The following is a 23,586-nucleotide window of genomic DNA, read 5'->3' as shown; positions in this document are numbered from 1 at the left end:
AACATCGGTTTGATTTTGCTTTGCATTATTTTGGACGAAGATTTAATTACATAATGCCGTCGGAACAACCGACGACCGGAATGTATAAAAAACGCAAAGACAAAGAAAAAGACAGGCATCCGAGGTCCAAAACCGACGACGAAGCCTCTTCTAGGCCAGTCGCCGGTTCTCAGTGAGGCGCTTTCGCAGCCCCTGACACCCGCTACCTCAGAGCCACAGGTCACAAACGACAGCCATGTGGAGACACCTAGGCCTGTGGAAACTCAAGGTATTGGACCTACGGAAAATATACCCTCAGATGGGTCTGGAGCCGCTGAGCAGGCACCAGCTACTGAGGGTGTTTTCAGACCTTCAGAGCTTACAATTAAAGCTACCACAGCAGCAAAGGCAAAATCAAAAACACCTTTAAAGACAAAGAAACAAGTGCAACATTCTCCAGAACAGTCATCCATGCCTAAGAAACAGATGCCTAAAATGGCTGAAGACCTTATTACTTTAATCAGCCCCCCCCCCCCCCTCCTGACAAAAGGCCTAGGCAAGACACTGATTATGATTCCTCTGATCAGGTTTCCATTTCTTCTGATTCTTCCTCTGACCAGGGCTATTCTCTCCCTCCCTATGAGGACTCTGATGTTGAAGAGTCCATTCCTTCTGCCTCACTGCCTGAGGATTACTCTTTTGGGGAAACCCTGCACACCATGAGGGAGCATTTCCATTGCGAGAGCCAGGATTACTCAGAATCCAAGAAAAGGCTCAGCTTCTTCTATTGCCTCAGCACAGGCCCTTGGCTATCCCCCCTGTGCTTGATATTGATGATGTTTTCTCTGAATCCAGTCTGTCCCCAGATTCTTTACCCCCTGCACCAGTAAAGCCAGACGGGTACTACAGGGTCCCTGACTCTCATAAATTTCTTTACAAAATCCCCGCTGCGGACCCAGAAACTATTTCTCAGGGTCCAAAAGGGGTTAAAGCTTCCACTGCCAAAAATCCTGTCCCCCTCAGATAGGGATTCCAGAGCTCTGGACAGATGGGGGGGGAAAGTTTACACTTCTGCTACTTTAGCTGTAAGAGCTCTAAACTGTCAGTTTCACATGCTTAAATATCAGCAGTATCTCATGTCATTGTTAAAGCAGAAAATGGTTACAAATGTAGAAGGTCCTGACAGTAAAGAAATGCAGGATTTATTGCATGCAGTTGAACAAGTGGGGAAGCATACTCTGCAATGTGGTTTTGATTCATTAGAGGCTTCTTGTAGAGCCGCAGTTATAGGCTCAGTTATTCGAAGACATGCTTGGTTAAAAGAACAAAGTTTACCTGACCATGTTAAAATGAAATTATTGGATGCTCCACTACAGCATGATACTTTCTTTGGTGTTAAGGCAGAAGAGGTTTTAAAGAAATTGGAGGATAAAGCAAAGTCAATGCAAACTGTGAAAGATTTCTTACAGGTTCAGCCACCTAGATTTAGCAGGAACTGGCCTTCAAAAAATTGGTCCTTTCCAGTGTCAGACAGGCCACAAAGAGGCAGATACAGATGCCCAAGAGGCAGATCTCAGCCCCAAGGCTCCTACAGACCTAAACAATGGGGTGCTTCAGCCCCCAAAGGAGGAGAAGACAAATCACAACCTTATAGGAAACGGTCACAATGACTTCCCTCTGCAAATGCCAAGCTCTCAACAGATGTTCTTCGTCTTCCCTTGCTGCAGTCCTGACAATTGGGGTATAGTCCGCGTCCCAGTCGGCCCGAATACCAGAGTATAAGGCTGACGTCGGTCATGGCGCCTTAGACTGACGTCAGTACGTCAGGGTACTAATGCGCATGACCGACGTCATTTCCTCAGTCTTTTTTGCCGCATGGTCCGATGCAGAAGCAATTTTGCGAGTGCAGGTTGGCGTTCTGAGATTTTCCGAAACCGGAGTTTCAGACCGAATACAGAGTTGGCTAAGTAACCCCGTTAGAACATTTTGGTTTTTTCTTGCCTCAGTATTTAACCGGATGTCAGAAAAAGTGAATAACTGTATTTCTTGTGGGAAGCAGATACCGCATAGGGATTATCATACATTGTGTATACCTTGCTTAGGGCCTGAGCACGACGTTGTTGGTTGCCGCTCTTGTGCTAGATTTAACAAGCGCACTATTAAGAGGAGGCTTGATTGTGCTAGGTTAGTGTTTGGGAAGCGTTGCAATTATACTATGCCGTCGGATGCTCCGACGCCTGCTTCATCTAAGAAGCGTAAGGACAAAACAGTGAAGTCTAGGGGTGAGGAACCAGCAGTCCCGGACGCCGGTCCTTTAGAAGGCTCAGGGAGCCAGAGGTTTTGCCAGGAGTCTCTATGGAGTCTCAGGCAGATACTTTACTGTTACAGGATGTGCCCTCTCAGGAGGTAGGCCAGGCTGAGGGGGCTTCTCAGGTAACTGTTCTTCCTCTCTTCCCAAGGTAGTTAGGGCCTCTCCTTCTGTTGCCAAAGCTTCTTTTAGAGGAAGGCCAAGTTCAGCTTCTGTAGGGGCTTCTCCTAGCATTTCGGCTCTGTGCCTAAGAAACATATGCTTAAAATGGCAGAAGATTTGATTACTCTGATTAGAGGTTCTATGCCCCACCTGATAAGAGGCCTAGGGTGGAACAGGAGTTTGATAGTTTTGAACAGTGTTCACAGGCTTCAGAGTCTTCTGTGGAAGACTTGCAAGAGTTTCCTACTTATTCTGATTCTGATGTGGATGATTCCACTCCTTCAGCTTCTCCTCCTGAGGATTTTTCATTTTCAGAGACTCTTCACTCCATGAGGGAGCACTTCAAATGGGAAGGCCAAGATTACTCTGACTCCAGAGAAAGGCTGAGGGAGTTCTTGTTTGTGCGCCAGCATAGGCGCTTAGGTGTTCCTGCTGTGTTGAGTGTGGTGGAGGATGTTTTGCAGAGGCTTCTCTGAACCCTGATTCCTTGCCTCCTGCTCCTGTTAAGCCTGATAGGTATTATAGGGTGCCCAAGCTCATAAGTATTTGTTTAAGAGTCCCAGGGCGGACCCAGAAACTGTTTCTCAGGGGCCTAAAGGTGTTAAAGCTTCTGTGGTTAAAAATCCTGTACCCTCTGATAAAGAGGCAAGGGCTTTGGATAGGTGGGGTAAGAAAGTATATACTTCTTCCACTCTAGCCATGAGGGCGTTGAATTGTCAATTTCATATGCTGAAATATCAGAATTATCTCCTTTCACAATTGAAATCTAAGGTGGATGCTTTGGCGGAAGGTATTGAGTGTAAAGAATTGCTAGATTTGGTTCATGTGTCTGAACAAGTGGGTAAGCATTCTTTGCAGTGTGGTTTTGATGCTGTTCAGGCCTCCTCGAGGGTGGCTGCTACTAGTTCTGTTCTTCGCAGACATGCATGGTTGAAGGATCAGAATTTAGCTGAGCATGTTAAGACCAGGATTTTGGATGCTCCTTTACAGTCTGATGTGTTGTTTGGACCGCCTGTGGAAGCAGTTTTAAAGAAAATGGAGGACAAAGCTAAGTCTATGCAGACTGTTAAAGAGTTTTTGCAGGTGCAGCCTCCAAGTTTAGTAGAAATTGGCCTGCTAAGGGGTGGACATATCCTGCTTATGGTTCCCAGTCTAGGGGTAGGTCTAGACGTGGTAGGGGCAGGGCTCCAGGTTCGTTTAGGCCTAGATCAGACAGTTCACCTGCTCAGACTTCTGGTGAGGGCAGGGGTCAGTCCTTTCGTAAGCAGAACCAATGACCTGCCTTTTCAGCTGCCAGTGGACTCGCCTGGCAGCTCCTTTGGGAGGAAGATTGTCTCTTTTCAAAGAAAATTGGGATTTAATCACTCAAGACAGATGGGTGCTGGATATCATTCATCACGGGTACAGATTTTATTTCCACACAATGCCCCCTTTCAAAGGCATGCCAGATGTTCCTCCTCCACAAAGAAAAGAGGCTCACAAGCAAGTTTCTCAGTTACTCCAGATAGGGGCTATTCAGCCAGTCCCTGTGTCAGAAAGGGGCTTCCGATTTTATTCTCGCCTGTTCCTAGTGCCAAAGAAGGGGAACACGTGGAGACCAATTTTGGATTTATCTATCCTCAACACTTATCTGGACATTCCCAAGTTCAAGATGTTGACGTTACAGCAACTGTTACCTCTGCTGGGCAAGGATCACTGGATGGTAACTTTGGATCTCAAGGAAGCTTACCTTCATGTGCCCATAAGGCTAAGTTGCAGAAAGTATCTGCGGTTTCGAACTGGAGATTTTCATTATCAGTTCTCTGCATTGCCCTTTGGCTTATCTACTGCCCAGAGTATTCACAAAGGTTCTGGCTCCAGTGATAGCTTACTTCAGGCTTCAAGGCATTCAAATTTATCCTTACTTGGACGACTGCCTGATTCTGGCTCAAGAAAAGGAACACCTTCTACAGCATCTGGAATATGTCATAGCAGTGCTAAGATGCCTAGGGTATTCTGTGAACGAAATAAAGTCCAGTCTAGTACCCTCTCAAGACATGTGCTTTCTGGGTGTGAGACTGAATACAGCAGCCCAGATGGCCTTTTAACCCCGGACAAACAAAAGAGTCTGTCACTTTACTTCCATCAACTATCTCATCAGTCCGTGCTGACTGCAAGGACAGTCCTTCAAGCATTAGGGTTCATGGCATCTTGTATTCTGGTGCTTCCCAATGCCAAACTGCATATGAGGAAGCTGCAATGGTATCTCAAAATGTATGGACACAGCACTGCCAAGATTTGGACACTGTCATTCAAATAATACCTTGCCTTCAAAAGGAATTCTTGTGGTGGGCTCAGGAATGTCACCTAAACAAGGGACTCTCTGTGACCCGGCCAGAGGCGAGTCAGATTTTAACGACAGATGCCTCGGACACTGCTTGGGGAGCTCATCTAAATGGAAAGTGGATACAAGACAAGTGGCCTGCCAGACTACAGCATCTACATATCAACTTGAAGGAGATGTTAGCAGTCCAGTTTGCATTGATGGCGTTCAAGGAGTTACTTCTTCCAGGGCAGGTGTTGATTCTGACAGACAACACAACTGTCATGTGGTACATCAACAAGCAAGGGGAACACATTCTTATCCTCTATGCAGGCAAGCAATGATTTTATGGGAGACTGCGTTAAGCCTGCAACTGACTCTTCAGGCAAGGTTTCTGCCAGGAGCACAGAACTCCCTAGCAGATGTATTAAGCAGACAAATCATGGATCCCCACAGTGGAAACTGGATCTTCATGTATTTCAGAAATTGACAGTGTCATGGGGAACTCCAGACATAGATCTGTTCGCTTCTCCACTAAACCACCAGCTGCCAAAGTATTGCACAAAGGGGTTTCATCACACAGCTTGGAAAGTGGATGCTCTGTCTTTCAGTTGGAAAAACCTTCATGTCTATGCCTTTCCACCTCTACCTCTTCTTCCAAAGGTATTACTAAAGGTCAGACAGGACAGGCCAAGGATGATTTTGATAGCTCCAGATTGGCCTCGGCAACACTGGTACCCACTTCTAAGGAGTCTTGTAAAGAAGCCTCCATGGCCTTTACCTCTGATTCCTCATCTGTTATCTCAGAAGGACGGTCATCTGCTCAATGTCAAGCTTCAATCTCTTCATCTCACAGCTTGGCATATTCTGTGTTGAAGCATGGTAGGTCTCAGCTTCCTCAACAAGTTTTAAATGTGATTATGGAAGCTGGAAGGCCTAGTACTAGGAGAGTGTACGCAGAAAAATGGAAGAGATTTTTATTTTGGAGTACAGCAAAGAATTTGGAGATTTCAGAGCCTAATTTGAGTGTGGCTCTTCAATATCTTACTGAGTTATTGGACAAAGGTTTGTCTTTCTCTTCCATAAAGATTCATGCTGCAGCAATTTCAGCTCACTATGATTGTGACCCACCTTTGTTTTCGCATCCTTTGTTCAAGCAGTTTCTTAGAGGGGCAAAGAATATAAGACCCCCACGTAGAGCTCCTACTCCTGCTTGGGATCTCAATTTTGTGTTGGAAAAACTTACTCTACAACCTTTTGAGCCTGCAGCTACTGCTGAATTGAAATATTTGTCAGGGAAGACTGCTTTTCTGTTGGCTATTACTTCTGCAAGAAGGGTGTCTGAGTTGCAGGCCCTTATGGCAGTAGAGCCCTTTTGATTTTCCATAAGGACAGGGTATCATTACGCACTAATCCTTCCTTTATGCCTAAGGTGGTTTCTAGTGTGGCTTTAAACCAAACTATTCATTTGCCTACGTTTTTGCAGATCCTCAAAATAAAGGGGAAAAGATTTTGCACACTTTAGATGTACACAGGCAATTGCGTTATTATTTGAGCAGGACTAAAGATTTTAGGCAGTCTCAGCAGTTACTTGTTTCTTTTGCTTTAAGTTCACAGGGCAAGCCTGTGTCAAAACAAACTATTTCTAGGTGGATTGGCTTTTGCATTGCATTTTGTTATTCCCATCATGGCAAAGAGGTTCCAGCTGGGATTAGGCCTCATTCCACTAGGGCTACTGCCACTTCAACAGCATTTCTAAGGGGTGGCAACTAAGGATATTCTGGAAGCAGCTACTTGGAGTTCAGTGCATACTTTCTCTAGGCATTATCACCTGCCTATATACTCTAAGACTAGAGCTGGTTTTGCCACAGCTGTTTTACAAGGCATGTTGTCAGCTCCTGCTACTTTATAATTTGCCAGCCTCCCTTACCTCTGCTTTGGGATTCTACCCAATTGTCAGGACTGCAGCAAGGGAAGACGAAGAACATAGTACAGTTTTGTACCTACCATAAATGTAGATGTTCGAGGATTCCCTTGCTGCAGTCCAATTTACCCTCCCTCCTTCCCTCTGTGTTTCAGGGTGGTTGTGTAGGTGAGTTTACATGCTTATATTTTTTGTATATATTACTGTATATATTGTACATGTTTTTTGGTGCAGGTTGTTTTTGGGACTTGTCTTTTTGGGTCTTCTGACATCTGGGGCAAGAAAAGACTGAGGAAATGACGTCGGTCATGCGCATTAGTACCCTGACGTACTGACGTCAGTCTAAGGCGCCATGACCGACGTCAGCCTTATACTCTGGTATTCGGGCCGACTGGGACGCGGACTATACCCCAATTGTCAGGACTGCAGCAAGGGAATCCTCGAACATCTACATTTATGGTAGGTACAAAACTGTACTTTAACAGCACCCCTAGGGGGAAAGCTAACACTTTTCTCAAAAAATTGGCACATGATCACCCAAGACCAATGGGTGTTGAATATAGTTTCTCAAGGGTACAGGTTCCACTTCCACACGCTTCCAAAACCGAAAGATATGCCAAACCTGCCACAAAACCAATGGGCAGAGGCACAAAAACAGATTGCAGCTCTTATGGATATGGGAGCTATTCAAAATGTTCCACAAGAAGAACAGGGCCAAGGATTTTACTCACGACTTTTCCTAGTACCCAGAAAGGACAAAGCATGGAGACTAATACTGGACCTGTCAATCCTAAATACTTTCCTGTATGTTCCAAAATTCAGAATGTTAACACTACAACAACTCTTGCCCATGTTGGGCAAAGAGGCTTGGCTAGTTACTTTGGATCTCAAGGAGGCATACCTGCATGTCCCAATCAGACAATCGTGCAGAAGATACCTCAGATTCATAGCAGGCTCAATGCATTACCAATTCTCTGCACTGCCCTTTGGCTTATCTAGGGTCTTCACAAAATGCCTGGCACCAGTAATTGCATTTTGCAGACGAAAAGGAATTCAAATATACCCCTACTTGGACGACTGCCTTATTCAAGCAGAGAGCAAGGACATTCTTCTAAAGCATCTGGCGTTTGTAAAGAGATTACTAATTTGCCTAGGGTACACAGTAAATGAAAAGAAATCAAAACTAGTGCCCTCTCAAGAGATAATATTCCTGGGTGCAAGCTTGAACACAACTACCCAGATGGCTTATCTCACGCTAGACAAACAAAGGCAACTGACTCATTACTTTCAAATGATGGCAACAAGGACCCAGCTCCCTGCAAGAAAAATTCTGCAGGCCCTGGGTTTCATGGCATCTTGCATTCTACTAATTCCATATGCCAAACTGCATATGAGGAAACTACAATGGTATCTAAAAAGTGTTTGGACTCAGCATTGTCACAGCCTAGAGACAATCATAACCTTGATTCCCTGCCTACAACAGGAGTTTCGATGGTGGTCCCAGGCCTGTCACCACAACAAGGGACAGCCTTTCACCTTACCTACAGCCAGGCAGACAATAACAACGGATGCATCGGATTACGCCTGGGGAGCACATATGGCAGGAAAATGCATTCAGGGCACGTGGCCCAAGGAACAAATGCATCTTCACATCAATCAAAAAGAGATGCTAGCTGTACAGAATGCCATGACAGCCTTCATGGACCTGATACATCCAGGACAATTATTAATAAAGACAGGCAATACCACAGTTATGTGGTACATAAACAAACAAGGGCGCACACATTCCTACCCCCTATGCAGACAAGCCATGACTTTGTGGAACACAGCACTGACTTACCAGGTACATCTGCAAGCACAATTCCTGCCAGGAACAAAAAATACACTGGCAGACGAACTAAGCAGAAATCTCATGGATCCTCATGAATGGAAGCTAAATCCACAAGTGTTCAACATGATAACAAGGAAATGGGGACGCCCAGACATGGATCTTTTTGCCTCCCCTCACAATTGCCAATTACAGAAATTTTACACAAGAACTTATCACTCTCAAGCATGGAAAGTGGATGCTCTATCTTTCAACTGGAAAAACGTGATAGTCTATGCCCTCCCTCCGATGCCTCTTCTCACCAAGGTGCTTCTAAAAGTCAGACAAGAGAGGCCAAAAATGATCCTGATTGCACCAGACTGGCCACCCCAGCACTGGTACCCAATCTTAAAGACTTTGTCCCAAGGCCCGCCTTGGCCTCTACCTCAAATCCCTCATCTTCTGACACAGCAAAACAATCGGATTCTGCACAGTCAACTCAGAACCTTAAACCTGGCAGCATGGCAGATAATATAGCCACTCAGACTGCACCTCTCTCTAAAGCTGTTATGGATGTAATTTTGGAAGCCAGGAGACCCAGCACTAGGAAATCTTATGCAGACAAATGGAAAAGATTCTGTGCTTGGAACCAGGCACAAGGATTCAACCCACTGGTCCCTATTATGCCTCGGACTTTACAATACCTGACTGAGATGTTAGACAAAGGCCTATCTTTTTCTTCTATTAAAATCCATGCCTCTGCCATTTCAGCTCATTACAATATGGATCGTCCTATTTTTTCACATCCTCTACTACGACAGTACCTCAGAGGGGCAAAGAATATAAGACCCCCTAGGAGTGCGCCAGTACCTACTTGGGACCTCAATTTTGTTTTAGAAAAATTAACACTGCCTCCTTTTGAACCAGCCAGCACAGCTGATCTAAAATTGTTGTCATAGAAAACTGCTCTGCTCCTAGCAATAACTTCAGCAAGAAGAGTTTCAGAGTTACAGGCATTGATGGCTGTGGAACCTTTCCTCATTTTTCACCAGGACAGGGTTTCTCTAAGGACAAATCCAACATTCATGCCAAAAGTGGTCTCCAATGTGGCCTTAAACCAAACTATTCATTTGCCCACCTTCTACCCAAATCCCCAGAATAAAGGGGAAAGACTTCTGCACTCTTTGGATATACACAAGCAGCTACGATTTTACTTGGACAAAGCAAAAGCTTTCAGAAAAACTGAGCAACTCTTTGTAGCGTATGCTGCAGGATCACAAGGAAAGCCTATTACAAAGCAGACAATCTCCAAATGGATAGGACACTGCATCCGCTTCTGTTATGCACAACATGGCAAATCTGTGCCTAAGGGCATTAGGCCTCATTCAACCAGAGCAGCAGCCACTTCAGCAGCCTTCCTCAGAGGGGTACCAACCAAAAACATATTAGAGGCTGCCACCTGGAGCTCAGTGCACACTTTTACCAAGCACTACCACCTACCTCTCTACTCCAAATCCAGAGCAGGCTTTGCCACTGCAGTTCTGCAGGGCTTCTTAGCCTCGCCAAATCCTATCTAGACCCAGCCGCTCTACCTCAGCTTTGGGATTCTACCCAAGTGTAATGACTGCAACAGTGAAACACGATGAACATAGTACAGTTGTGTACCTACCATAAATGTAGATGTTCGAGTGTATTCACTGTTGCAGTCCTGGTTACCCACCCACCATCCCCCTTTTTGCTGGGACTATTCTGTACTTCTCTATTCTATACTTCTCTATTCTATACAACCTATGTGGTGTATTTGCTTTTAGAAAAAAGAAAATGTTTTTTGTGATATATGCATGGTTGTTTGGCATATTTCTATCTTTACAGCCTTCATATCTGGGGGCACCTGACATCTGGGGCAAGAAAAACTGAAGAAAATGGCGTCGGTTGCAACTTTTATACCCCTGGCGCACTGACGTCAGGGAAGGGGTGACAGCAACCGACGCCGGACCAAGACTATGGAACTCGGTCCGACTGAGGGTCGCCTGCCAGCAGGATAACCCCAAGTGTAATGACTGCAACAGTGAATACACTCGAACATCTACATTTATGGTAGGTACACAACTATACTTTCTTGGTACCCAGAAAGGACAAGGCCTGGCGGCCAATACCAGATTTATCGACAAAATGCTCACTTTGCAACAGCTTCTGCCCATGCCGGGCAAGAATGCTTGGCTGGTGACTTTAGACTTAAAAGAGGCATACCTACATGTCCCATTAAGACAGTCGTGCAGAAGATACCTCAGATTCAAGGCTGGCTTAATGCATTACCAATTCTCTGCACTGTCCTTTGGCTTATCTACTGCGCCCAGGGTCTTTACAAAGTGCCTGGCACCGGTAATTGCATTTTGCAGACAAAGAAGTATTCAAATATATCCTTACTTGGACGACTGTCTCATTCAAGCAGAGAACAAGGACACTCTTCTACGACACCTGGCATTTGTGAAAAGGCTTCTAGCATGCCTAGGGTACACAATAAATGAAAAGAAATCCCAACTGGTACCCTCTCAAAAGATAACATTCCTGTGTGCAAGCTTGCATACAACTGCCCAGATGGCAGACAAACAAAGGTAACTGACTACTTACTTCAAACTGATGGCAACAAAAACCCAGTCTTCTGCAAGACAAATTCTGCAGGCTCTGGGCTTCATGGCATCCTGCATCCTAGTAATTCCATATGCAAGACTGCACATGAGGAAACTTCAATGGTACCTAAAAAGTTTATGGAGTCAACATTCACAGTCTGGAAACAATAATTCCTCTCATCCCCTGCCTGCAACAGGAGTTTCTGTGGTGGGCAAAGGCCTGTCACCAAAACATGGGACGGCCCTTCACTCTACCCCCTGCCAGCCAAACCTTAACAACAGATGCATCACATTATGCCTGGGGGGCCCACATGGCAGGAAGATGCATTCAGGGCATATGGGCACCAAATGAAATGCATCTACATATCAACCAGAAAGAGATGCTAGCTGTTCAAAATGCCCTAACAGCCTTCAAGGACTTACTGCATCCCGGACAACTACTGATAAAGACGGACAACACCATAGTCATGTGGTATATAAACAAGCAAGGGGGCACACACTCATACCCCCCTTGCAGATTAGCCATGGCACTGTGGGACACAGCTTTGACCTACCAAATAAATCTTCAAGCTCAATTCCTGACAGGAAAACAGAACACACTGGCAGACGATTTAAGCAGAAACCTTATGGATCCTCACAAGTGGAAACTAAATCCACAAGTATTCAGTATGATAACAGAGAAATGAGGGAGCCCAGACCTAGATCTATTTGCCTCTCCTCAAAATTATCAATTGAAAAGATTCTGCACAAGGACTTATCACAGACAAGCATGAAAAGTGGACGCCCTATCCCTCAGTTGGAAAAACCTGTCAGTTTACGCCTTTCCTCCTGTGCCTCTTCTACCCAAGGTCCTCCTAAAAGTCAGACAAGAGAAGCCAAAGATGATATTAATTGCCCCGGACTGGTCCTGCCAATACTGGTACCCAATCCTAAGGAACTTGTCTCAATACCCAGCTTGGACCTTACCTCAAAGACCACAACTACTGTCCTAGCAAAACAATCAGATCCTGCACAATCAACTACAGACTCTGAACCTGGCAGCATGGCTAATCATGTAATCATATGAACGACACCTCTCAGTAAAGCTGTGATGGATGTCATTTTGGAAGCCAGAAGGCCTAGTACTAGAAAATCTTATGCTGACAAATGGAAGAGATTTTGTGCTTGGAATCAAGCACAAGGAACTAATACAGCAGAACCACATATTTTTCAGATATTACAATACTTAACTGAGATGCTTGACAAAGGCCTATCTTTCTCATCAATCAAAATCCTTGCCTCTGCCATTTCGGCTCATTACAATACAGAGTCACCAATCTTTTCTCATCCTTTACTAAAGCAGTATCTTAGAGGAGCCAAAAACCTAAGGCCTCCTAGAAGATCACCATTACCTGCATGGGACCTCAATTATGTGTTGGAAAAGCTCACCCTGCTTCCATTTGAACCAGCTGCTACCGCTGATATAAAGTTCTTATCATGGAAGACAGCTCTGCTACTAGCAATTACTTCAGCAAGAAGAGTTTCAGAGCTAGAGGCTGTAGAGCCTTTTATCATATTTTACCCAGACAGGGTGTCTCTGAGGACAAATCCTACTTTTATGCCTAAGGTGGTTTCCAGTGTGGCTCTTAACCAACAAATTCATCTGCTAACTTTTTATCCAAATCCGCAGAACAAAGGGGAGAGAATTTTGCATTTCTTGGACGTACACAGGCAGCTAAGTTTCTACTTGAGCAGGACAAAAGCTCTAAGAAAAGCTGAGCAATTACTAGTGTCATATGCTGCAGGATCAGAAGGAAAGGCTATCTCAAAGCAGACAATTTCAAAGTGGATAAACCACTGCATCCATTTCTGCTACTTACACCATGGTAAACCTGTGCCCAAGGGCATTAGGTCTCATTCCACCAGAGCTGCAGCTACTTCGGCAGCCTTTCTCAGAGGAGTACCAATCAAAGACATTCTAGAGGCTGCTACTTGGAGTTCTGTTCACACCTTTACAAAGCATTACCATTTGCCTCTCTACTCTAGTCCAGGGCAGGCTTTGCCACTGCAGGGCCTTATAGCCGCACCTAATGCTGTTTAGCTCCAGCCTCCCAACCATAGCTTTGGGATTCTACCCAAATGTAATGACTGCAACAGTGAAACACGAAGAACATAGTACAGTTGTGTACACTTACCATAAATGTAGATGTTCGAGTGTATTCACTGTTGCAGTCCAGGTTACCCTCCCGCCATCTACAGTTTATCTTTCCTTCTCTATCTTCTACAACTTGTGTGGTGTATTTGTTTGTAGATGAAGGTAAAGTTTATATTGATGCATGTGTGTGTGTGTGTGTGTGTGTGTGTATATATATATATATATATATATATATATATATATATATATGTATATATAAAATATTGCAACCTTTTTGGGGGCACCTGACATCAGCGGCAAGAAAAACTAAAGAAAATGTCGTCGGCTGCATGTTTTATACCCCTGACGTCATGGAGGAGAAGACAGCAACCGATGCAGGACCCAATATTTTGGAATTCAGGCCGACTGAGGGCAACCTGCCAACAGATTACCCAAATGTAATGACTGCAACAGTGAATACACTCTAACATCTACATTTATGGTAAGTGTACACAACTGTACTTTCTCTGCACTTCCCTTTGGCTTATCACTGCTCCCAGTTTTTTCACAAAATGCCTGGCTCCAGCCATTGCTAACTGCAGACAAATAAATATTCAAATTTATCCCTACTTGGACGACTGCCTGATTCAGGCAGACAGTCAGGAAAAGCTGTTGCAGCACCTGACATTTGTAAAGGACCTACTAACCTCACTGGGGTACACTATCAATGAAAATAAATCCAAACTAGTCCCAAGTCAAAAAATTGCATTCCTGGGAGCAAGCCTGGACACAGCATCCCAGATGGCATTCCTTACTCCAGAAAAACAAGCCTACCTGATGGGCTACTTCTCTCAACTGGCCACCAGAACCCAGTTATCTGCAAGGAAAGTACTGCAACCTCTAGGGTTCATGGCCTCCTGCATTCTACTAATTCCATATGCCAGACTGCATATGAGGAAACTTCAGTGGTACTTAAAAAGCCTTTGGTGTCCACATTCTCAGGACCTGGAAACTGTTATACCTACGATACCTTGTCTAAGGAAGATTTTCTTTGGTGGGCAACGGCATGCAACCATAGCAAGGGACTTCCCTTTTCACAACCCCACGCCGCCCAGACCCTAACCACAGATGCATCAGCCTATGTCTGGGGTGCACACCTGGACGGCAGGTGCATTCGGTGCCACTGGAAACCATTCAAATTCATCTGCACGTCAACCAAAAAGAGATGCTAGCTGTTCAGCACGCTCTGACAGCTTTCAGATCCCTACTCTCTCCAGGGTCTGTACTAATCAAAACCGACACCACCACAGTGATGTGGTACATCAACATGCAGGGGGGAACTCACTCTCACCCACACTGCAGGCTAGCCATGACCCTTTGGAACACGGCCTCAGCCATGCATATTCACCTGCTAGCTCAATTCCTGCCAGGCAACCAAAACTCTCTGGCAGACAACTTGAGCAGAAATCTCCTAGACCCACACGAGTGGCAATTAAACCACAACATCTTCAGCCTTGTGACCTAGAAATGGGTACCCCGAAGGTGGACCTATTTGCCTTCCCCCACAACCACCAGCTCAGCCAATTCTGCACCGGGGAACCTCACAGTAAGGCCTGGAAAGTGGATGCCCTATCCTTCCAATGGGCAAACCTCTCAATCTATGCATTTCCCCCCCTACCTCTTCTTACAACAATATTACTCAAAATAAGGGAGGAAAGACCAAGGGCAATCCTGATTCCCCCAGACTGGCGACACCAACACAGGTGCCCACTACTGCACAGTCTGTCACTGTTGCGTCCATGGCACCTCCCTCAGATTCCAACTCTCCTGACTCAGCAGGAGGGAAAGTTCTTGCATCCACAATTACAGACCCTGAACCTGGCAAGCTGGTTTATTCCTTGACTTCTCCAGTGGCCAGCCCAAGCAAGCAGGTCCTGGATGTTATAGGTTAAGCCAGACCCAGCACTACAAAATCCTATGCTGCCAAGTGGAAAAGGTGTTGTTCCTGGATCTAGACTAAAGGAGCTGGCACAACACAGCCCTCCTTTCCTCTTATCCTGTATTACCTAGCAGACCTACTCCACAGGGGCATATCCTTCTCTTCCCTTAAAATCCATGCCTCTGCCATATCTGCACATTACAGCACTGAGCCACCTCTCTTCTCACACCCTCTCATCAAGCAGTTCCCGAGAGGGTCTAATACTTTAAGCCCACCAAGAAGAGCCCCTACCCCTGCTTGAGACCTTAATTTTCCTGCTTGGGACCTTAATTTTGTGTTGGAAAAGCTTACACTGCCCCCTCTGAGCCTGCAGCTTCAGGAGAGTTAAAATTCCTCTATTGGAAAACAGCCTTGCTTCTGCGCATCACTTCAGCTAGAAGAATGTCTGAGCTACAAGCATTTATGGCTTTGGAATCCTTCATCATTTTTCATACTGACAGGGTCTCCCTCAGGACTAACCCAACTTTCATGCCTAAAGTGGTGTCCAGTGTGGCTCTCAATCAATCTATTCATTTGCTCACCTTTTCCCTAAACCTCAAAATAAGGGTGAAAGGATCCTGCACTCTTTAGATGTGCACAGACAGCTCAGATTCTGCTTGGATAGGACTAAGCCCTTTAGGAAATCTGACCAGTTACTAGTCAGCTTTGCACCAGGGACAGAGGGCAAGGCCATATCAAAACAAACCATCTCCAAATGGATAGCACACTCTGTTTCTCTTACAAACACCATGGGGAAACCACCCCCACAGGGGGGTAAGAGCACATTCCACTAGGGCCACTTCAACCTCTGCAGCCTTTCTCAGAGGGGTCCCTACCAGGGACATCCTGGAAGCGGCAAATTGGAGTTCTGTTCATACCTTCACCAAGCATTACCACCTGCCTATCCTTTCCAAATCCAGGGCAGGCTTTGCAACTCCAGTCCTGCAGGGCATACTAGCCAGCCCCAACACTTCTTGACTGCCTCCACCCGTTCTTCAGCTGTGGGAATCACCCCAAGTGTGATGACTGCAACAGTGAAACACGAAGAACATAGTACAGTTGTGTACATTTACCATAAATGTAGATGTTAGTTTATTCACTCTTGCAGTCCTGGTTTCCCATCCTCCAGCCCCCTTCTCTCTCTCTCTCTCTCTCTCTCTCTACAGGGCTATTGGTATTTACTTTCTACTGATGATGTTATTCTACCATGACTTATCTCCCTATTTGGGGGCTCCTGACATTTGGGGCAAGAAAAACTGATGTAATGGCGTTGGCTGCCTGTTTATATATACCACTGACGACCTGACGTCAGTCCTGGTGTGACAGCAATCGACGCAGAAATACTAAGCCTCTGGTGTTTGGGCCGACTGAGGGCTACCCCTGGCAAGATAACCCAAGTGTGATGACTGCAACAGTGAATACACTCGAACATCTACATTTATGGTAAGTGTACACAACTGTACTTTCTCCCTCATTTTGGGGTTCTGGAAAGAATGCAAGGAGATTTACAGATTCAGAGTTCACTGTGAACCTAGCCACTAGACATACAAGGATATGTTCTCAAAGAAAACATGTTAACAATTGCAGTGCCTTAACAGTGGGCTTTGTTTGAATATGTGTTAATATAGTTATGTAACCTTGTGAATTTTTTTAATGACTCCCCTTTGATTCTTTTTAATTGCAAGTTCTCAGAATTCTTTAGAATAGTTATTTAATATTTGGTTATTTTGTCTTGTGTGTTTTCATCCTGTTCAGCTTAGTCTGGGTGATTTTTTTGTATTATACACTGTTTGTTGTTTTCTGTTATAGACTGTTCATTTGTTTTTGTTAATGGTTTAAATCAGTTTGCTGGTCTACTTTTATAGTGTTTTTTTTCTTTCTAATATAACAAGGCAATGGCTGAAAAAGGTGCATACTCCACATACCTGCTAGATAGAACTGTGCGTACATAGAAGATAACTTTCTTGCATTTGTAAGAGATCTAAATGTCTGTCAAGCAGGTGTTTAAGGTTCTGCTCGCTCGCTCACTCACTGTGTTACATATGAATTTTCCTGTAGAAAAAATGGTCATTTAATCTTCTGTGTAAAAAAAAAAATGCCGTTTCTTCAGTGAGCCTGGATTCAAACATTTTAGCTCTGAGTCAGCAGTGACAGGATGTCAGAAGGACAGAAGAGGTTCAATGACAGAACACTCTGGGGTTCATAATGTTTATTGCAGGAAGAAGCAAAAAAAAACATTGCATAAAAATTGCTGCTTTTTCTTCCACTTGCACTTTTAGGGTCAAACATTTGTGAAATCATTCTAATTGTATGGTTTCTAGACATCATTGGTAGACCGATGTACAGAGAGATTTTGACAACCTGCCCTAGAGTGAGAATGTGGATTTTTCAGTATTTTCTGTGATCCTTGTTACATTATTCTGTTGTTTAGTATGCCTTTGTTTATCTAAGCCACTTATCTTATTAGAAGAATAATCTGATTTGTCTTCCTAGCAGTTCTGTGCTAGCAGTGTGCATAGTCAGTATTTGTGAAAACCAGTTTCATCTGTTTAGTGAGCTATCTCTGGATAATAGGGTGTTAAAAAGAATCATGTTTATTTGCTGTTTAAAAAAGTAAAATTTTATTGTCTACAGATGACCTCTCTTCTCTCTTCAGTATCCATCTCATTCCACAGCTTCCCCAACAACTTGATATTTATACAGTCACATTCCTGCCTCTCTCTAGCCAAACTTCCTGTACTGGCAAGCCCTCTGTTCCTCTCCCACTCCATGTATATAGTACACCCTCACACTCTGTTCTTCCTTCATTCCTTTATCAGTTTTGCAGATTAGTTTGGTGCACATTGATTGTCTCAATATACCTGAATATGAATTTTTAGCTGCACCTTGCACATAAACTTTATGCTGTATGTTTTATCTTATTTTTATGTTGTTCAAATTATTTTGTATATGTTCCAAAAACCAAATATCACACTCCAAAAGCATGAGAACAAGTCCAGCAACCAAAATCAATGCACACTGGAAACTAGTCCACATGAAATGAGATGTTTACTGAAATAGAAGTTTTGTTTGGTAAATGTTGTCTCTGTTTTATTACCTGTTGATTATTTGCCAGTGTGCATTTATTTTGTATATGTATAGTGTTGCATTTTTTTGTCATTGTCTGGTGCATGTAGTTCTGTTTGTGGCTGAAAAGGGTCTGTGATCCAGGCCCCTTACCCAGTTAAATAAAAATAAAAGTAAAATAAAACAAATAAATGAGGCTAATGCAGCAGGTAGAGAGAAAAACCGAGAGGGAACGTGAGACCATTACTTACATTACAAAAGAGATACTGATATGGGTTTGCTACTTTGTTCTAGAACTTGGTTTCCAGATTTTGTTTATAAGCAGAAGCATTATAGTAGCTTACTATTCACTGTCTTGTTTCTTCTTGTGTTTTTGAACAGGGTGCCAAGAAACTGTGTCCCCAGTGTAATACCATCACATCACCGGGTGACTTGCGGCGCATTTATTTGTGAAAACGGGCAGAAGGCAGACTACGCTGTTATGCCCAGCTAAGGAGTGGAAGACTGTTGGGGGGAAAACACTTGAGAGAAAAATTGGAGATGAGACTCTTATTAATTGATTAGAGCGTGGAAGTAACAAATACTTTTCTCTCCATATGGATGGGATGTTGCCCAGTTTATTCCACAGACATGATTCCATTTGCAATCTCATTCTGGGTTATTGATATCATCATTGAGTTTAAAGTTGGAATTTGGGACATCCTTTTTTCTCTTCTTGCCCCCAAAGGACCAATTCTTATTTTCTCATTGACTGAGCACTAAAGGACTGCAAAACCAGGGGAGGAAAGATGGACAAGAAACCGAAAAAGAAAATAGATGGACTGCTGTTAAATCTCCTGTAACTGTGTCTTTTTTTGTGGTGTTTCTAGTGACAAATTAAAACATGCAGGCAAGATTGAAGCACATGTAATATAAATTATATCTGTTTACAATGTTGTGTATAAATGGAAAATGTACTAATGGAATCTCCAGTTTTTTTTTAATAGAAAACAAACAAAAAAAAGACAGCTATTTTCTTCTCTTTGGTTTACCAAAAACAAAACAAGCTTTTTGTGATGTATGTGTACATACAAGGCACACATATGGTTTTATGTACATTGCTGTATATTTCTTATTTAAAATTGACTGTAGTATCACTAGTAACTTTGACAATGTACAGAAAAGATTTTTGTTTTTCTAAAACAAATGAAAGATACTTTATTGAGTGGACAGGTGTAAAACAGTCCTCAGGCTGTTCTTCGTAACTGACGGTATCATAAGTAAAAGATGAAAAGCATTCATGTTGTCGGGAGCTACAAAGTAGTCTTGACATCTCAGATTTTTTTCTTGGCTTCTGTTTACACCACTTCCAACATACTATCCAGCAAGAAGTTCCATATTTTTTTTTACATCACAGAGAGTTCTTTGAAATTGTATTTGTGAGCGTTAGGGGAGACTTCATAGTGGACATCTCCTTATTGTACTTTCTGAGATGGACATTGTTTGTTTGGATTCCAAGAATCTACTTTGTGTCTCGTGAACATAGTGCGTTGTATGGTTTAGAACCCCAGTCATTATTGTCCTATGTAGACAATACACACCACCTCCTTTTGCACATTTAATGCTTTGATATTGATCTGTGATGTTTTAGTAACACATTCATGGATGCTGCTATAGCCTTTATAGTCTCTTATTCCTGCATCATATAAATGCTGCTCTTTTCTTGGCAGCCATCTGAGGTAGAAAACAGATGTTTAGGCTTTGGGGTGTATTTATTTTTGTACATTTGTGTAGTGTTTGTTGTACATCTACAGTCTTGTACCTTGAAATCAGCTCTTTGGATTCTTGCTCACTCTATCCAAGCTCAGTTTTTTATACTTGATTATATTCTGTAGTAAGTCAGCTCAATACTAGAACAAGACAGAAAGACTGTCCCTTACATTTGTACTGAAGAGTGTTCTATATGTAGGCTATTTCTTTTTGGATATCTTAGGATGCCTTAATTATCATAATGGCACCATATTTGGACTTTTTGGTTGGCACCATCATTTTGTGATGTTTTCCATGAAAACCGTACTGGTGTACATTTTTCGTGACAAGTCCACTGACTCCCTTGACCTTTTATCTACAGTACGTGATGTCAAATAAAACCCCCGGGTAGAGTAAAATTTAACATTATAGTGTAATACAGCACTCACTAGTCATCTGTAGAATACAGATTTGTATAGCATGTCAGCTTTTGCTATTTCAGTACAAGATTTTGCTGTGATAAAGGGGATCTGAGTAGCAAAACAGAAATGCATAACCATTGATTTCAGCCATCTTAAATGCGTGATTGGGCAGCTGTTTCATTAATTATTATTTGGTACCTTTAGTATTAAATAATGTAAATAATTGCCAAGTGTAGGATTTGTTCACTTTACTCAAACTAAGACATGCTTGTTCATGTGATGCAGGAGTCACAGAGGAAAAGGGACTGTCTGGACATTTTATATTTGCTATGTCAGGGCATTACATGTAGCACTTTGATTTTTTTTTTTTACTTTGCCATGACACTGCCTTGCATCTTTTGTCATCCAGTATTTTGATATTTTGCTGTCTGTGAAGTTTGTTTGAAAAACTTTAGTTGTAATGTTGCATATATTTGATTATTGTTAAGACTTGCTTTGTAGCACCTTAGGGTGATATATTGTTTAAAAAAAAGTACAAATTGCTAATAATATATGGTCACAAGCAGTAATATGTATTGTCAACTTTGGAGCAGTACAGAAATTATTTGCAAAAGAAAACTTTCACAGAAGGTTTGGTGGTTGTTTGTAGTATGAGATGTAGAAGGAAGCTAGGTGGTGTTTCTGAAAATCAGCAATGTACTCTGTTTTGGTACTCATTGTTTGCCTGTAAATGAAAGTACTGCAATTAAATGTATGTAAATGTTAGGCACTTTCATCTTGGGGTGGGGGGTGCTTTGGGCAGGACATCCTAGCTTGCTCACAGTCTGTAGTTAACAGTTAAACACTTAAAATACCATTGTGATAGAAACAAAAAAAGAACCTGGGTGTTTTGCATCTTACCTTGATATCCTGCACAGTGTGTGTGTCCCCACAGTAAAGCATGTAATAATTTTTGTTAATTTCTTGTACCCCATACTGGCCTATTAAGTGGCTATGCCAAAGTGTTTGTCAGCTAAGCTTACCCTTTTTCATAGTGTATTTTGTGTGACTCGAAGATATACATGTTTTCTTTTCAATTTCTTTCTCATTCCAGATCTTCTAGCAGTTCACTTAGAATAGTTGTACTCCAGAGTTCCTACTTACGTTTGGACTATCTGGAAAGTGTGTGTGTGTGTGACTGTAAAATATTCTTCACTGACTTTCTTGTGTGTGTGTGTGTGTGCGAGTTATAAATGCACTGTAGTGACCCTCCCCCCATAACAGTGTCTTAATCAGATTAAATGTGCAGAACTGACAAATCTCATAGATGCAGGGATTTCTTACAATTCACTTTTCGTATCTCATCAGGGGCAAATAACTTTAAAGTCAGGGACACCTAATCACATAGGATATGCATATACAAATAAGCACATTAACGCAAACTCATGCATGTGTACAATTGTACAGAGACAGGGCATCATTTTAGAGCAGTTTTTTGTTATTTAAAACACACACACACAATAATTGTATCACATACACACAAATAATACTCAAGTATGAGGTGACAGCTGGAAGGAGTGATACTGAAAGGTCAGCACAATCAAGTAATCCGTACCTCTAAATGAACAGTTTCCTAGAGACAAAACTGTAGCTGTAAAGCAGTATCAGCTTACAAACTGATGCAAGTCCTTTATATAGAGTACAGATATCGGAGCAATGCAATATCACTTTAGAATCAGTATACAGATGTAAAAAGCAAATCACCTTTGTTAAAAAAAAAAAAAAAAAAAAAAAATCCTCTTCCTTGGCAAAATCTGACAATAGTTACTTCCTTAAAAAGTTGTCTATGTTTGACTGCTGTCTGCAGCATAAAAAAAATGACTTTTCTTGGAATCAGTGGTTATTCACAGTGTGCTCCTTCATTTTCAACAAAAAACATTCCACAACACCAGGCATAAATAAGAGGAAATATTCTTGGAGATGGCTGTAACAACCTCAGACCTCGGGTAAACAAAAATCTTGTTTGTCCAGTACAAGAATGAAGAGGAAAGGTAAGCCCGTGACTCAATAAAAAATCCTTTTGCTCCTGGTCTACGTTCCTTCTTTCTCTGCTATGGCAGGCCAACAGACAGTTCTTCCAGATAACTGACCATCCGTGCAGCATGCTCTGACCTTCTCAATCCTCTTATCTTCTTTTGGGCTCTCAAGGCTGGAACAGACATTCAGTCATCCAGCAATGAACAGCAGAACCAAGACCTTGTCTCTCCAAGAAGTCAGGCAGTGAATAGATCGTTGTTCTTCCTGCAACGGTTAGTATGTGGTCTAAGTGGACCTAATCGAAGACAGCAAGCTTCTCAGGTCCCGCTGCTGTATACTAACCAATCAAGGCACAGCACAGGAACTTGTCTGTCCCAGACTTGTAGAACAGGAAGCTTACCATTGGCATGCTAATTAGGTGCGGTATTGGCCGAATTGTCAGCAGCCAAAAGCAGAGGTCTCTTTACTGTGGGATTTGAAAGATGCAAGAGTTTAGCGATGTAAATTGAGTGACTTGGGACGGGGCAGTGTTTTGATTGGAAAAATAGGTGCACCTTGGCAATTCAGGACATTTGAGAGCTATGCTTCTGCTTTCAGTCAGTGGTGGTGTTTCATTTCATTCCATTCCAATCTGTGTTGGTCTGTCAGCTGTGACTGACACCATGCATTAGTAAAGCAGTCTCTCTGGTGTTCTAGGTAAAGTACGGTTTCCATATAGCAGTAATTATGCTGTGTGATCCAGAAAAGGTTTATTTTATGACTTTAGAGGGAGGGAGGAAATGCAGGGCTTCTAAAAACTTGCTGTTTAAATGTGTCCTGGGTCAGTAATATGAACTGTAATGCTCAGTAAAATGTAGGAGTCAGTGAAACAAATTTTTGAAGAAATTATTATGAGGTTTTGTCCACCTGGTGTGTACTAAAACATCTAAATAGCACATGTATACCAGACACAGGGAAACAACTAAGGTGCACTTCATTTATATGCTTGTAATATCAGAATCATTATTAAACAGGAAGACAGTTATATTAAAAAAAAGTTGCTCAGCCTGTAGTTGTCATTTATAGAAAGTTTGTGGGGTACTGTTATGAATGATGATATTACTTCTAGAAAGCAGTTGTCTGACAATGCATTTATTCCATCTATGCAGAAC

The 23,586-nt window shown here is 42.8% G+C and overlaps 1 protein-coding gene across 13 annotated transcripts in view; it reads left to right on the top strand.

The window, feature by feature from the left end:
- RNF220 (ring finger protein 220) overlaps positions 1 to 22,197 on the top strand; it is a 1,177,048-nt gene extending 1,154,851 nt beyond the window's left edge. For all 13 annotated transcript variants that reach the window (XM_044085345.1, XM_044085346.1, XM_044085344.1 and 10 more), the window contains one exon: positions 18,651 to 22,197. In XM_044085345.1, the coding sequence (XP_043941280.1) occupies positions 18,651 to 18,722 (72 nt within the window). In that variant the 3' untranslated portion in view covers positions 18,723 to 22,197. The remainder of the gene's footprint in view (positions 1 to 18,650) is intronic.
- Positions 22,198 to 23,586: the final 1,389 nt, after the last annotated feature.

Source organism: Protopterus annectens, chromosome 10.part0, assembly GCF_019279795.1.
Source record: "Protopterus annectens isolate FY-2018-M chromosome 10.part0, PAN1.0, whole genome shotgun sequence".
NCBI lineage: Eukaryota > Metazoa > Chordata > Ceratodontiformes > Protopteridae > Protopterus > Protopterus annectens.
The sequence above is the reverse complement of the archived record's forward strand: the minus strand, read 5'-3'. Positions and strand labels throughout refer to the sequence as shown.